Source organism: Falco biarmicus, chromosome Z (genome assembly GCF_023638135.1).
Source record: "Falco biarmicus isolate bFalBia1 chromosome Z, bFalBia1.pri, whole genome shotgun sequence".
Taxonomy (NCBI): Eukaryota; Metazoa; Chordata; class Aves; order Falconiformes; family Falconidae; genus Falco; species Falco biarmicus.
In genome coordinates this window covers 46,735,939-46,753,232 of record NC_079311.1, presented here as the reverse complement: position 1 = coordinate 46,753,232, position 17,294 = coordinate 46,735,939, and the positions used below count along the sequence as shown (strand labels likewise).

Sequence of the window (17,294 nt, the reverse complement as noted above, 5' to 3'; positions counted from 1 at the left end):
CCTCTCCTTCCCTTCCCTTCCCTTCCCTTTCCCTTCCCTTCCCTTCCCCTCTCCCCCTCTCCCCCTCCCCCCTCCCCCTCCCCCTCCCCCTCCCCCTCCCCCTCTCCTCTCCTCTGTTTATTTTTAGTTTATTTGCCTTGGAACACTCCAAAGTGCTCAGAAAAATAAGCAGGAGGAGTTGACCATGTAGTTCAGAAGATAGTCTGGATTCTTTGTTTTTCTAGCCAAGGGTCAAAATAGAATATGATTTTAAGTGAACCTTGGCAAAAATTCATCTCAAAATTTCATTTTGCTCATGTAAAATTCTTCTGCAATTTCTGTTGTATTCTGTAATCTCTGTATTTATTGGCAGTTCTACAACACAGGGTTAAATCCCAGCCTATCTCTACATAGAATTAACTTTTACTTCAGCAGTATGCTATATAATCTGTTGTAAGTACACAGCAGTTTAAAATGCCTTTATGAAGCAGGGCTCAGCACAGTCTCTGAGAAAGACTTTTGGGGTCATTATTCTTTACCAGTTACTGACTCACAAAAAAATCTCTACTAGCCTTATTTCATAAAGTCTCCAACACCCTGCCTCACACACCTGTCCCAAGAGCATAGAGTACATTGTTTGTCAAGGAAAGGCCAAGGCACTGACAATCAGACCCACTGAAAGTTACTGAGAAATAACTTTGCATCGTAGTGGTCATGTTTCTATTGAACTGGCTAAGGATCTGTAATCCAGTGGGCTGTTCTGCCTACTGGACAAGCTCATCAAAGTCACACCGCACTTCAGATCCCCTATAGGGCTTTTGCATTTTAATAGCTTTGCCATTACTGTTTCAACAACAACATTTTTGAAAAGCAATAAGAAAATCAAAAAGAAAGCCATTGAACAAAAAGATAAATTACCCTTTGTGCAAAGTCATATTAATTATGATCAAATAAAAGGTTCATGAATTCTTCAAGTCCATCACCACAGGGCAATCAGCACTGTATTTAATTAGACATTCAGGCAGTAAAGATTCAGAGTAAAAGAAACTTAACAGACCTTAGATTAAGCAAGCTTTGAGTTAATATTCTATACATACACCATCAGCAATATAAAAGGTAGGATGAGTCCAGGGTTAGAAGCGTAACCAAATACCTTCCCGAACCAGGAAGGGAAGTCATGCTCCAGAGTTTCTGATATGACTTCAAACATTCTTGTCTTCCCACTATTAAACAGGAAAGTTGAAATATATCTCATAAAAATATTATGGCATGGCAATGCAGTAGTATGAGTATATAGGTTAGTCACATTACATCATACCTGGGAAAAGGGCAATAAAGTATATGGTAACATCTAAAATCTGACACTCAGAAAGGAAAACTATTTCAAATAGAATTGATGGGGGGGGGGGGCGGGGAATAGATACCAATATTTTTATTGTATGCTAATAGATTTTGCCTGCAGTTACACCAAGATTACTCCACCAACCAGACTGAAGTTAAACTTGCAACTTACACTCTATGAAGTCCTGGTGAAAAATTCAAATCCTGTCTTTGTATGATTGATAAGCAAAAATTGGTCTGCTTGCAAATGGTTTCTGTTCAGCACGCTTCAGCTTAATCCTCTCTCCTTCCTGTGTATCAATGCTATAGAAGTCAGCAGTGGTGGTTTGGATTTTTATTACTGTTACAACAATCTAATAACCATGTGTATTTGTTCCATGGCCAGCTTATCTAACTATTTTCTCGTCAGAACATTAAGTTTTCCTTGCAGAAGCATTTTAATAGATGTTTCAAAAGTCTGTTCCTGTTTGTCTTTGGCTGTGCCTCACAATACAGAGTTTGAAGGTTTTTACATAAACAAGACCAGAAAAATGGGTCTTCATGTGTATCGAGACTAATTGGTAGTTTTAGTTGGTTCAAGGAATTGTCACCAAATTACCACCTGATATTCCAGTCATTAAGGTCTCCTGTCACCTCTTCTCAGTTCTCTAAAACATTTCTGACAAACGGGTCTTTTTCTTAACTCAGTGTTTACTCTCTTTCCAGTAATGTAGAAAGGTTGCAGGCAGAATTCTTCTTCAGATCTTTCTTTCTCTCCACTTTCTCCACCCACCCACTCTGTGTTGTCCTTATCTTTTCCCCAGCATGCACAAAGCTTCTCCTGTTACAACTTTGCTAATTCTGTCCTGGCTTCCCTACTCCTGGCAGGTGTCTGTTGAGTTGTGTATGTTGCCCCTAATGATGGATTAAACAAAAAAAAAAACCCAAAAACAAACAAACAAACCCAAAGAATCAGAAGTTTCATAATAGATGAGACACAGAGTTACCAACAGGATATTTTTTTTTTTTTTTTTAAATATAGAGCCATGCACTACCAGTATTTACCCACTGGCTGCTCAAGAGTAGCATTACCTACACCCAGGTTGAATGAACCTTCATTAGTAGGAAGTCCTCCCCCATTTAAATGTTATGTTGAAGATTTAATTTTTTTTTTTACTTTTTTTTTTAATGAAGAACAAAGCATCATTGCATTTGACAGAGAAAATTTGCAGGCACTATTATCTTTCTCATTTTGAACAGTTGCTCAAATAAAAAAAATTGCTTTGCATTACTTGCTTTGTTATCATTGCTTCTGTAAATTCAAGCAGGTTTTTATTTCATCAGAATTTTTGGCATGTCATGCAATTCTCCCTCCTAGGTGACTGTGAGTATTGCAGGTGGCTAGAAGCAATCTCCCAGATGTTTTAACTTTGGCCAAAGTTAATGTGGCACGACTTCTGCTCCTTTACAAAGTGCACTGGGGATTATGTATATAATTTTACAACAGTAATGTATTATTCAAACCTTTCATTGGAATCAGGATGTGTCTTTTACTATTCCCCTACTCTTGTTTTGCTAATACATTGTTTAAAACCAAAGACTAAAGTCTTTTACAAATTTTAATTTCATATATTGACTGTTGTTGTGTACTCATTACAGTTGTATGTTATTCTACCTGGTAAGTAAAGATGATGAAAATGGTCCTGGACTTTCCAGGTGTATGCACAAAACGAGAAAGCATGGCAATATCTAAGCTAGCTTGAATGTGAGGCACATGTTTGCACAGCAAAGGCAGGCCTAAGTTTTTAGAAGACACTAATGAACAGGCAGGTCTTGGAGACTTCAGGAATGGAATCAGCTTCACAGTGGTACTACAGGTACATGAAATACTGTGTCAGTTGGAAAGAGTCACAGTAGTCAAAAGACTGCACCACCATACATTTAGTATATCACCATACATTCTGACACGCCCCTCCTACAGGGCACATGCAGACATTTCCTGAAAGCCATCATTATCAAGCCAGCAGACCAGAGATGCATAAGAGGTCACAGCTCTACTCCTTAAGAATAATTTCTGGCTGAATTACAGCAGTAATGACAATTTTTACATTACAACTAACTAAAAGATTTTCTGTTCTATACTTCAGATAAAGCTGCCTAAAGAATTAGTCAGTTTTCTAGGATTCCAGCTTCAAGAATTACCCACAACGAGAAATGTAACACAACTAAACACTTAAACTATCAGGTGCTAACACTTATTTTAGAAGCTTTACATCATTTCTGCATCATTCACTGTGATGTGATGAGGCAGTTTATTACATCAATAACAAAAGATGAATGTAAAATGCAAAAAACCTGAAAGGACCACAGTCAAAAGATGGTGGGATGGAGACGATTGTGTACACAGCAGGCAGTGTAGAAAGAAAGAGGATGAAAAGCAGCATTGCCATGTAGAAGTTATTGGATCTGGAAGCCTTAAAGACCCTCTCTTGGGGGACATTGCAGCACATCACTGCCCAGCACTGCAGGTACATTGAAGTGTGGAGGCGGAACACGTTGATTGCTGGGAGACATGGAGCATAAAAAGATCCCATCCTAGAAAAGAAGAAAAAAAAAATAACCACTTTGTTGCAGGACTTCTGTATTCCTAGATATGCCATCCACTCCCTATGTCAATGTGCTTTGCAGTCATACACACTGTGCGCTCAGAAATCAAGTTCATAAAAACCATCTTTATATTTTTTTACTGGTCTTTTTTTGTCAGTCTTTTTTTAAGAAGAACAAGAGGCACATGAAGAGAATTCTCCATATGAAATTTTTGTTTCAAAGCTACAAAGCCCTCTTTCCCTGAAAACTAAATGATCACCTAATGAAATGTTTTTCACTCTTACTTTGTCCCTTTAGTTCAGGTAGCATCTCACTTGTGTTGTATAAAAAAGGATAGGCCTAAAGCTAGGTATTACCAAAATAAGCTAGTTTAATCTTTATTATTATTCTTAATATGCTATCACCATTTTAGGAAGGATTTTTCTGCTCTAGTTGACATGTATTTTACTTCTATTACCATGGTTCTTTAGTGCTTTATTCCAACAAACTGTTTATTGATTCTGCTAAATATGTTTTTTTCCTTATTGTGTGTAGTTGCATGGTTATGACACTGAAGTAGTTGGGCCCATTTTATTTTTATCACACCTTGTTTATTGTGTCATGCTGACTGAAAAGCAACTACTTTCATTTGCCTGGACAAACAGTGCAGAATGTAAGAAATCGGGAACCTACTTTTTCCTTAATCATTGTCCAGGTGACCAGGGCTGATCTACCTTGCCTCTGAGTGCCACAGTTTTTCTTTTTAAAAAACAGGCAATAGATCTAAGTTGTTGGAAAGACCTTCCAAGTACAGAAATACTATGACAGACTCTATGATATTAGTATCTTGCCTTCCTCTTTCAGTATATCTTCAATGAAAAAACCAAGGGTTTGCAGTTCTGCAGTTGAAGGGAGAGAGCACCTTGTGGTCCTGTTCCTTAGTCTCATGGAAATCAGTTGCAAAACACTCCTCAGTTTCGAGAAGTTCAGAATCTGGGTACCTTATGGCCATTGTCATAATATTTCAGTAGAATATTTATTATATGGTAGACAAATTCTTGCCAAAGCTTATTAATACAGATAAGACTTTCAAATTATATGCATCCCACTTGCTTTGTGAAAACACAGAGAAGGAGGTGAGAAGAAGTTTCCTAACTTCTCTCTCTTGTACACAAAAATAACTGGACACATACATGCCATTTGTATCCTCTCTTGCTCTGTGGTAACATCACCTCACCAGCTGCACTTGAAACTCTCTTTTATTCTGTTTCAGATGAGGACAAGCATGTGCAATAGAATTTGAAAAGCTCAGATAGAACAGAAACCAATTTATGTATGTATTAAAGATAAACATGGTTTAGGCAGTGTATGTTTATCATAATTCTGTCAACCTTCTTTTATTCACCTGATGTATCTGGTTCAGTTTAAATCACCAGACATTATTTTGAAAAACATTAAAGGTTAGTGCCTTACCTGGCCATGCAAATATCAATTAGCATGTAAATGTGGTCCCAACCCTGCGACAAAGAATGCTATATCTAAATAGTATCACAAAAGCACAAGTCACAGTTTCTGTGCCAGAATGTGTATATTGTGGCATAGCAGAAGTCCACAGAGTCTTTACATGTAATGAAGTATAAAAATTATAGGTATGTATAGAAGTTTTGTTAGACAATAATCAGGAACTGACTCCCTCACAGAATCCTCAGCATCTCTCAAGTAGAAAATAATTTCCAACGTATCTTCAAAAGTGTTAATTACAACAGTAGGAAGTATCAGTGCCATCAATTGCGCATAAAATTGCAAGCAGAGCTTATGCTATAGCCTCATCATTTTGATGAATAGCAGCCTGACAAACGTTTCCTACCAGAAATTTGAACACTAGTCCTAAGGCAGATACCAAGATGCCAATCACAAAGCTAAGCTGCTTCTCTAAGGTGCAGAACACAGTATGGGTGCTTCACATGCCAGCAGCTGGACTGGACACCCTTCAACGACACTCTTATGGCATGCCATCACTACTAGGCCATAGGCGGTGCAATGCTCATCCCCAGCAATGTACTCTCCTGAGCAAGCGCATGGTGCTGCTGTCAGGGCCCTCAGTGCATCCCCTCAACAGGGTTTGGTTGTGAGAGCTGCAAGATATTTTCAGCATCTTTCTTTGCTGTATTTCTGCAGCACTTCTTTGACATGTACACAGCACAGAACCTTTTTGCTTTACAGAAGTGAGGGCTTTCACCAAGCAGAAAGTCTGATCAGCAGTCATATTAAATGTCAAAAATTAGGCCTTAGCAAGAACTAACTTTGAGAAGTCAATAGTGCTTGAGGAGGACAGTTCTCAAGGAACACTGAGAATCTTGCATGATGGCTCTACACACTGGTGTTCTTTATCACTCATCTAAAGTCCAAAAATGGATAGAAACATAGAACTCTTCTCCTCTAGGACTAAGGACTTATACTGAGCAGTAGCACTTTATGTGCATTCACGTGCCTGTACATATTGTGCTAGGTTAACAGTTGCACTTCATGATCTTAAAGTCTTTTCCAACCTAAATGATTCTACGACTCTAGGCTTCTATACATGAATTTGGTTTAGGACACATGAGAAAAGAGTGGTAAGGTATTTTGAAAGGCTGAAATTCAAAGTGAAACACTACAGGCCAGGTCATTGCTCCAGCAAGCAGTCAGTCAACAAAAAGATAAGACTCATCTATGCATTTTTTACTGGTTGATCTTACCAGCTCATTCCAAAATCCTGATCCATCTTGTCCCATAATCTTACCCCAGAACTAGTTTTGAAGTGGTCCCACTGATTGCAGTGTACCAGAGTTTGGTTTGTATTGTATTACACTTCCATCAAACTAAAGCAATGGGACAGAATCAGCATTTCAGAATGATCTTTCATAGATACAACTAAATACTGCAGTCCTGCAGGTGCAACATGCTTTGGCACACCTACCAGATCATGCCTTGGTTAAAGATCAGTCCCAGCACATTTCCACTTATATCAAACTCAGAATATGATGGCTGAAAGACATAATACAGATACTTTCATAAGGCTTACATGAAGGGTTTTAAGATGACTTACAGTAGATTAAATCTGTCATTCCAACAGGAGCAGCATACTGGCATTTTGTTGTAAGGCCTCTTGTTGCATCTTGTCAGTGAATTGTGAAACAACTACTCAAGGCCAACGGGTATACATTCATACAGCTTGCGGTATTTTACTGAAAATCTTTTTGAGATTGTTTGGAGGAAGGTGCTAATGGGAAATTTGAAATAGTTCTGGGTACTGAGTAAATTTTAAAGCAACAGTTCATAAATTTTCCATTGGAGTGTCAAGTGGTGGTCATCTAATGTGTCCTCCAATACGGTACCAGCTATGAGGCTGCTGTGATTTAACTCCCGTTTGAATTATAACCTTATCCTTCATATTTTAGCAGTTACAGAGATGATGAATTATTTTTAAGCATTGATAGTTGTTGCCAATCATTGCCTTCCCTGCTTAATATGAATATCTTATTTCTAATTTGAGTGTGTTTGATTCTAATTTTAACTTCCAGATTCAGTTATGCAATGTCATTACCACTTTGCTGAAGAAAACACTGTATCATAAATTTTTGTTTCCAGTATAGACACATAAATACTGTAAACAAATAAGTCTTTAGACTTATATTTCTTAACTAACCCTTTCATTCTGTTCTTCCAAATCTTTAATCATTTCCACATCTTATCTTTTACCCTATTTATTAGTCTCCAGTTCATGAACACTTCCATCTGCAAACATTGAATACACTGCATTTGAGTGATGATTGAAATACACACATACGTAACTAGTTTGTGTGCATATGCACCAGAACAAAACTTTCTGGTAAGAAATTGTGGCTGTAAACTTTTGGCTTACATCTAAATGTCTCATTCAAGCATATTATTCATATGGTTTTGCATTGTCACAAGGTTTTGTTTAATCAGCTTTCTCATACAAGAGACTTTTGCTACACCATACCTGATGACTTGCATAATTCACCATAGCGGGTGGACAAAAAGATCATGAATACTGTGTATCTTCCAAGTATTAATTACACAGATGACTGACAGGGAGGAAGCAGCATGAGATACAAAAATAACTCTTGCCTTATATCTGAATCAAGACAAAATTATTCAATTAAAATCACCAACTCAACTCACAATTCTAAATTCTAGTATGTTATATTGTTGGGATGTTTGAAATCCCTACATTTTTTCTGTGTAGTTTTCTGTATATATGTACAGATGTATATGTATATGTTTACAGCAAACTGCTTTATTTATGTTTCATGTATTTCTGAATCTGCTTCCATATGAAGAAAGATTAAATACATTACTAGTATTCAGCTTGGAAATCGATTGACTATAGATGGCTGTATAGACGGATAGAATGTTTTAAGTGACATGGAGAGATGAATAAGATCATACAGAATCAAATAATGTGTGACTATTCTTCATAACATAGAGGTTAGCATTAACAAATAAAATAATTTTAAATTTAATTTTTAAATAAACACAAGGAAGTGTTTTTTCACACAACATGCAAGTTAATTTCTGGAATTCTTTGCCAACTGACATTTTCATTATCAGAATCATTTAATGTACAAAAAAGGTTAAAATTAATGGATGATAGGTATATAATGGCCACTAACCACAGAGACACAGGAAGACCTACTTCCTAGGGAAGATTCTAAGCTCAGGTATTTCCAGCAATCCAATTATTTCCAGTTTGCATTACCATTTCTGGCTGTTGTTTCAGGCAGCTTACTGGACCTGAGGACCATAATGCACCTGACTGTTATCGCCATTCTTAAATACTGCCAAATAAAAACCTCAGTAATATTTTTTTTTCCATCATCCCTTACCAGCAGACATGTTGTTGACACTTTGAGAACAATAATATTTCATGGAAATAAGTGTTCCCTCATTTCTGGATAAATATGCCACAGCTTCCATCAACAGTGTTGAAGCCCTTCCATGTGGGCTGTGAGATTCACTCTCCCTGCTTATCACTTTTCTTTATGTTCTTTATTTTGTATATGGATGAACATCTAGAAAGAAGGATGGTGACTGTGTGGGTCTGTTCAGACCTTTGATTAAAGCTCCTTACTTTATAGACTCTATTCTACTGATTGATTTACCATATTCTATTCCATTAACATTCCTAATGGCAAAAAAACAAAGAGCAAAAATTAAGTCTTAAGTATTAATGGAGGTGTGTGTGTGTCTTCACTTTGACATCTAGCAGTCCAAGTTCAAGTGAAGCTGTGTCCAGCTGTGTTCACTGTGTGGCTCCCAAAACCAGGACACTGAAGGCATGTCCTGGTTTCAGCTGAGGTAATTTTCTTCTCAGTAGCTGGTGCTGTGCTGTGTTCTGGATTTAGTGTGAGAACAAAGTTGATGACACACAGATGTCTTTGGTTGTTGCTGGGTAATGCTTATACTAAGTCAAGGACTTTTCAGTTTCTTGGGCCCTGCCAGTGAGCGGCCTGGAGGGGCACAAGAAACAGGGAGGAGCAGCCAGGACAGCTGACCCGAACTGGCCAGAGGGATATTCCATACCATGGGAGAGCATGTTGAGTACATATAAGCTTGGGGAAGAAGAAGGATGGGAGGACATTAGGCATTATGGCATTTGTCTTCCCAAATAACTGTTACACGTGATGGAGTCTGCTGTCCTGGAGATGCCTGCCCATGGGAAGTGGTGAATTAATCCCTTGTTTTGCTTTGCTTGTGTGTGCGGCTTTTACTTTCCTTATTAAACTGTCTTTATCTCAACCCATGAGTTTTCACACTTTTAGTCTTCCGACCCTCTCCCCCATCCCACTGTGGGGGGAGTGAGCGAGCAGCTGCGTGGGGCTTGATTGCCAGCTGGGGTTAAATCACAACAGCATCTCACAAAAAATACAACCGGTAGCCCTATCCAGCTGTTCTGGATACCCAGGGTTGTCTCACATAGCGCTAGGCACCTGTGGTTGGGCAGGTCATGCAACAAAAACTCCTTGCATAAAAGGCAGCTGATTCAGAGTAAATAGCAAGACAGAAGAGGCTTCAGGAAGCTCAAATGGAAGACAAATCATCCTAAGGAGAGTCTGTCCTACAGTCTTTAGAGTGGCTTTCAGGCTTGCATTCATTCAAGCTCTTTCATTGATTGTGGATATCCTGAAAGGGACAAGATTCAGGCTATCACTTCAATGCTTTTATAAAACACAAAGTCTGAGCTATTTCCTGGCAGACGTAACACTGGCTACAATGCTTCATGTGTTCCCCACGTCCAGCCCTGGCTATTGAGATGGATGTGGAACATCTGAAAATGTAAGCAAGTTCCAGATGCATTTTAAGTATATGAAACTACATGGTTCCACAAGCTGTGCTGTCTCTCTGCCCATGCTGTATTCAGACTCCTGCATTTGATAGTGATATTGCAAGGATTCTAAATTGTTTGTCCACAGCCTGGCTGGCTAGTAGTCTTTTTCTCCAGCCCCACACCAGTCCTGGTTGAGACACACCAGACAATTAACAGGGGGAAACCTGAACCTTACTATAAAGGCTGGAATTTCATCAGAGCCATTCAATAGTAATAAGACTGCAATACCAGAAAACATTTTCTATAGAAAACATAAAAAAATTTCTCTTCATCTGGGAATTATAATTTCCTGAGAGGCTGCCTTTAGTAAAAGAATAAATTTGTACACATATGAACATAAAATTTTGATGGAAAAATAAAAGGATAGTAGAACAGCTACAGTGACTGCTCAGTGCAGATGTATCCAAGACAGCTTTAAATGACTTAGCTCCTTGCCATACCTCTCAATAAGTACAAAGGAGGTTTAGGAGCTTCACAAGCTTTGCCGGTACCGTACCCTTACTACTAAACAGGTGAAAAAGCAGCATCAGATCTTACAGTTTAGGTATCAGCTAGCTAAGTTAACCTAGTTCAGATACATGTAAAAGAGTGAAAGTCTCAGCTCCCAAGTGAAGAGCTCTACACCCACTTATGTTATGGAACTTACCAACTATATTTCAGCCAAACTAATTCTAGAAAAAAAAAATATAATAAGATTTTTGGAAGAAGTTTTTTTCACATTTTTCTTCACAAACTGTGTGCTAGAAGACCCTCTCCAAAATCCCATAGAAATCAACGAGATTGTGTACTGTGGAACAGGGAACTAGTCCTCTAATTAGAAATATGTGAAAAATGTGTACCCAGTTCTCTTATTGGGTAAGAGAATGAACTAAAACTAAAAAAAAAATAATAATAATAATAATTCCTGAAGTTACCAAAGTCTAAAAGACAAATATTAAGGCAAAGTAAATTCTGAGAAAAACTAACACACTGTTGTTCAGGCATCTTGAAGGTGATGTGTTTAACCAATTGTTAAATCTGTAGAATTGTAAAGAAAATGTAATTTCTACAAAATATGCAGTGATAATCTGACAAAGACATTTCAAATAGCAAATAAGATACTTACAAATCCATATTCCAAGTCCCAACACCAGCAGTAATTGAAAAACCTAACGAAGACAGCTCTCAAGAAATCACCGATTAGAATTGTGATGTATGTTGTCATCGTGTCAGAGACTGTCAGCCGCACAAATTCCTGTTAAAGCAACATGTTCTTTCAAGACTATATTTAAGCAATTAATCATATTTAATTGATCATAATTGATACTTTTAATAATTATTATTAAATATGTTTATTAAATATATAATTATATAATAGTTATCTATTAGAATAATATTGTGATATGAATATATATATATAAATCTATAAATAGAATAATAATTAATCATAAGTAATAATGAAATACTAGACTGGATCCCTAATTGTGCTTACCCTGCTTCAACATGGAAAAGAATCTGATCCTCCTCTACATTCACTGATTCTGAAAAAAGCCAGAAGAAAAACTGCCCCTGCTTTGCTAGAGGCATCCTTTGCTCTGATTTGTGCTCCTGTTATCAGATGAGACATCCAGGGTATGATTAGACTGGGAAAGGCTTCTAGTCAAGACTACTGGTATAACAAAAATCTGAGCTAATATCTTAAACTACTTTCAATCCCTTTGACTCTGGGAAGATTCAAATAAATAAATAAAGAAATACATGAATAAATAAAGTGAATGGCTGCTTTCTTAAGGAGCACCAACTCCCAGTGAATATAGAGAGGAAAGAAGAAAATCCTAAGGGAAACTTTTGTTCCTTTACCTTTATTTTAGTAAGTCCCACTAAGCCCTACTGTAAGAGGCTTTACGCCAATAGCCTAAAGGGCTATTACTCTCCCTGATCTGAAATTATGGAGAAAATTAGTGCAGTGATGAGCAGCTCTTGGTGGTTCTTAGCTTATTATTCAGCACCAGTGAAAAGAATAGAGGGGCTGGTTTTCCTGCTTGTCTGCTCCCTGGTGGTGGTTTGTTCAGTCAGGAGGTGAGATTGTGATGGAGCAACAGCAAAAGTTGTGATTCAGTGATGAATCTATGCTCGGGAAAACAACAATGGAGTATGATCAAATAGAGGAAAGGTGGATCTTAGAAAATTCTTTGGAAATGTCATTTTATATTAATAGATCAATAAGAATAAGTGAACTGAATAAAATAAAATGACTGAGAAGATTTACCATTAAACCACTGTTGTTCTTCTGCATTGTCACTTAGCTGAAGACAGAGTGCCTCCTCAAAAGCACACTGATGTAAGAGCTATCTTACACATACTTTCTTGTTGAGCTACTCATTCTTTTGTTGTTGTTTCTATAGATCTGTTGTAGATAGAAACTAATTTTGCCTGGTCAAAATTCTAATCAGAATTACCACATTTATTAGGGGTTGTGATTAATCCAACATTTCAAAATTAATAAGCAGGTTTTGCCAGACAAAGATGGGATGAGGAAGAGGAAGGTAAATAAAGAGAATAGTGAAAAGGAAGGGAAAAAAAGAAATGCTTTCAATGCTGCCAACTACCAGGAGAAAGAATTCCCTACTACACAGGGTCCAAAGAAACTCAAATAATTATTTTGCAACATTTTAGCTCAGGAAAAATTCCACATCTGCTTTCCCTGACATTTTCCTACCTTAATAGCAGAAAGAAAGAGGGTTTAGATAGTGTATCTTGTATCTGACTATGATCTATTACGAAACATGGACTCAAAATAGTTACATTACCTGTCCTACCATTGTTTCCCAGCATGGCCCCCTGGGGACATCTGCAGGATCCACCTGTATTGGAGGAGCAGTCGAATTTTCTGGAATAGTACCATTATACAGACTGGCTTCCCATATTGTCATATTATATTTGACTATCTTTTCTTCTTCCAACTAATTAAAAAAATAAATCGGGGAAAAAAATAACATGAACTTGTTACCAACTTTCAACTTTTTCTACTCCAAGACTCCCATTACCAGCTCAGAGATCCTCATCCTTGCCCAGCTACATGTTAAAAATTGTGAAAGGAAGTAAATAGCTTGCCTTGAGATTGATTTCATCCATTAGGGCAATAATGAAAGTGTAGAGGTTTCCAAGAAAAAGAGCAAAGATTCTTCCCAGCTGCCATCGCAGAGCTATTCGAGGGTGATAGTTTTCCAGAGAACTGATTACATCAAATAAAGTTGGACAGAACATTCCTAAAAGTGACATAACCATGTTCACCTGAGAAGAAGAAAAAGAAGAAAAAAATAGTTTACAGCGAAAAGTTAGAGGACATTTTTTTATTATTACTGACTTGAGTGGAGGGTGTATTTCCACTACTACTTTTTATTAGTTTTTTGATTTAATTAAAAACAAAAACCACTCTGGGAGTCACAAGATGCTTCCACAAAGAAACAAAGGGATGAACAGTCAGTTGCAATCTGCTGCAGATGGTTATATGAGTTGTTAATTTAACTTTTCACTTAAACTTCCAAAATAATCAAATGTTAGTTATTCTGACTAGAATCTACATTTTAACCTACATTTAAAAATTCTATTACCAGAGGACTTAGCAAAACCTATCTCCAGTACTGTCGTAAGCTATGTCTCTACCACATCTTTCCAATAGACACACAGATAAATTAGACAAACTAAATAAAACAAAACAAATAAACACATAGATAAAAAACTTTCTTCTGTAAAAGGCATTACTACAAATATACAGCACTAAATTAAATTTATCTGAAATCTCACCAGAAGTTAATTCTAGATGTCACAGAATCATAGAATGTCTTATGTCAGAAGGAACCCAGAAGGGTCATTGAGTCAGACTCCCTGTTCCTCACAGAACTACCTAAAAATAAACGATATGACCAAGAGTGTCATCCAAACACTCCCTGAACTCTGACAGGCTTGCTGGCACAACCACTTCCCTGGGGAACCTGTTCCACTAACCAACCATCCTCTCAGTGAGGAACATTTTCCATGTCCAGTCTGAACTTCTCCTGACACGGCTTCATTCTATTTCTTCATATCCTATTACAGGTCACTAGAGAGAGAAGATAAGCACCCTCTCTCTGCTGCCCCCCTTGAGATGACCCCTCAGCCTTCTGTTCTCCAAGCTGAACAAGCCAAGTGACTTCAGCCATTCCTCATAAGTCTTGCCTTCAAGGCCTTCCACCATCTTGTCTGCCCTCCCCTGGACATACACGAGTAGCCTGCTGTCCTAATATTGAGGCATCCAAAAATACACACAGTGCTCAAGGTGGGGTTACACCAGTGCAGTGTAGACTGGGACAGTCACCTCCTTTGACCAGCTAGCTACGCTGTGCTTGCTGCATCCCAGGACATGGTTAGCCCTTTTGACTGCCAGGTCACACTGATGACTCATATTCAACTTGTCATCACCCAAACCCCAAGATTTTTTCCATGGGGCTGCTCTTCAGCCTCTCATCTCTCAGTTTGTACATATAACCAGTATTGCCCCATCTCAGGTGGAGAATCCAGCACTTGTTGAATTTCATATGGTTGGTGATTGCCCAGCTCTATAGTCTATCTCAGATTTCATGTTCTTGCTACATAAGCAAATTCAAATCAACCTCGCTTCTTTCCACCTCTTTTTTTTAGAAACTTCTCATAAGATTAGCTCATCATCTTAGCAGTATGGAGATGGAACAAATTCAATGAAGGCAAACGGAGAAAACCAGGTAACTAGCTTTTATAGAAAGCTTGAAATACAATATAGCTTACAAATTCTACAAACAAGAGAGGCATTCTAGTAACATTACTAAGTGATTGCTGAAAGCTATATCATGCCCACTTGAACCTTTTGGTTCTAATTCATTATGCCAGCCAAAAATGAAAATAATTGAAAAAGTTTAAAAGTGCAATTATTCAATTTGAAATAAAACATTACAAAAACTGCATCTTTAGATGACTAAAAACAACAAAGAAACAGGAAACATTGTCTCAATCTAAGCCACAAAGGTTGGAAAACACAAAGATGTTTATTTAAGATGAATCATATTAAAACAATTTAGTAAAAATAATTGATTTAATCACAAAAGAAATTAGTTTTTCACAGAACCCTAGTCTTCCAATTGCTCTGAAACTAGCATTTCTCAGCCAAGCAGAATCCATTTTGCTAGAACCATTATAAATTTTAATAAATTTCTAACTCCCTGCTATCAAGAGAATTACAACTGCCTTGGCTTCTCAGAAAAAATATGGCAACAGAAGGGCACTATGCCAACAAATAAATTAACTCACTCAAAAATATGTACATTACTACTTTTAAAAAGTTTCATCAACAAGACATGTTCTTGAAGAAAAAAAATAAATGGCTTGCTTTTTGCTAGTTTTCTATTCTTGGGTTTTTATTAAGTTCTAGAGCTAATTCCCGGATTTTTGCATTTATTGGCAATCAGCAGTGCAATCTGTGCATAGCTTGTGGCACCCTGCAAGTAGTATGTTGATTTTTTTTAACAATTATAGGAATTAACTGATGTTTCTTAAGTATTTAGACAGTTATTTGTAACTGTGATTAGTTTGTTAAAATAACAAGAAGCCACTGTTACCTCATAACACACAAAAAAATAAACAACCACCTAAAAACTTCTAACTATCATCTCCTGCAGCACTTGGGTTTATAGCTGGAAAAGGCAGAATTTATATTTTAATCTCCTGCCACTTTTTACCTTATTATACTAAGAGCTGTGTTGGGCTTCATACATTAATGTTTGAATAAATTTTCTCTTATAATAATTGTGCATTTTCCTATTTTTTGGTACTTCTAGAAGGTAATGAGATGTCAGTGATCAAAACATTGGTTGGTTTTTTTTCATCATGAATAGTGCAAAAATTTTTATCTTAAAGTCTCCAAAGTGTTTAACATAGTTTATAACACATATTGTCTCAGTCACCATTAAACCAAAGACTTTATGCCCAAGATGGCCCAAGATGGCAAAACTGCAGGAGTCAACTACAGCCAACATGACTGATCATGAATTCTTAAAATTAAAACTTATTGTAACAGGCTGTATACCTTGTTTATCAATAGAAATGTCCAGTCCTATTGTGATACTGCTGAATCTTCAATCAGAATCCTCACTGACTCTGCTGTCTCATAGCCTCCTGTAGCAACTAGTTCTAGGAGCAAATGTGTGCATAAGAGATCTCCTGGGTCACATCAAAGGTTGGCCTAGCCCAACAGATGCCCATGGATGAGCAAAAGCAGGGCAAACATATCAAAAGTCCGAGGCTTCATCTGTATTCAGTTTGGGTACTTGGTCAGACAGTTGTGGGGTTTTGTGTATTTAGTAACCCCCAGAGGATTTTTCTTTCATTCATCCGATCAGTCTTCCTTCAGACAGATCTAAATTTTGGCATTCGTAGCACTGGCAACCACCATTTACCATTCCTTCCCTTTTGCTTTTTCTGAACCTGGCTTCTACTCAATTCATTTGATGTCTCATAGTTCTCATATTGAAAGACACAGTGAATATGTATTTAGGAAGAAAATGTATGTTCTTTGGGCAGTTTTAAATGTAGTACCTGCTGACTTTATTGAAACTTTCCTTATTGCTGCATAGGAAAGTCAGGTCAGAAGTCACTGTTTTTCTTTCTCTTGAACATGTAATTCTTTCTATATTTTTATTATGTTTTGTCTTATTTATGTTTCTAATATAGTTTCCTAGATATATTATCATTATACTTTTGAGTTTCTTGGGAAAGATATTGATGAACAAAGAAATCATCCATTGAATCGTCCATTGAATTTTAGCCACTTTAGCCTGATTTCAGAAAGGATATGATTTATATTCTGGATTTCTTCTCGTCAGTTTGACGCTCAGGTGCTGGAGCAGATTTTCTTGCTCTATTTTTATCCATGACAGTTTCACTGCACTGTGTGACTTAAGAATTGTGGAATTATATGCCAGAAGATGGGCAGCATGCCAGCATCCGTATACGGTAGTTATGGTTG

General features: G+C 37.3%; 1 protein-coding gene across 1 annotated transcript in view; it reads right to left on the bottom strand.

Moving 5' to 3' along the window:
* Positions 1 to 17,294, bottom strand: part of TMC1 (transmembrane channel like 1) — a 68,073-nt gene that overhangs the window by 3,379 nt on the left and 47,400 nt on the right. The window contains exons 13-18 of the mRNA XM_056325126.1: positions 13,373 to 13,552; positions 13,069 to 13,221; positions 11,385 to 11,513; positions 6,845 to 6,912; positions 3,655 to 3,894; positions 1,077 to 1,202 (exon numbers count right to left, since the gene is read on the bottom strand). Coding sequence (XP_056181101.1) covers positions 1,077 to 1,202; positions 3,655 to 3,894; positions 6,845 to 6,912; positions 11,385 to 11,513; positions 13,069 to 13,221; positions 13,373 to 13,552 — 896 coding nt within the window. The remainder of the gene's footprint in view (positions 1 to 1,076; positions 1,203 to 3,654; positions 3,895 to 6,844; positions 6,913 to 11,384; positions 11,514 to 13,068; positions 13,222 to 13,372; positions 13,553 to 17,294) is intronic.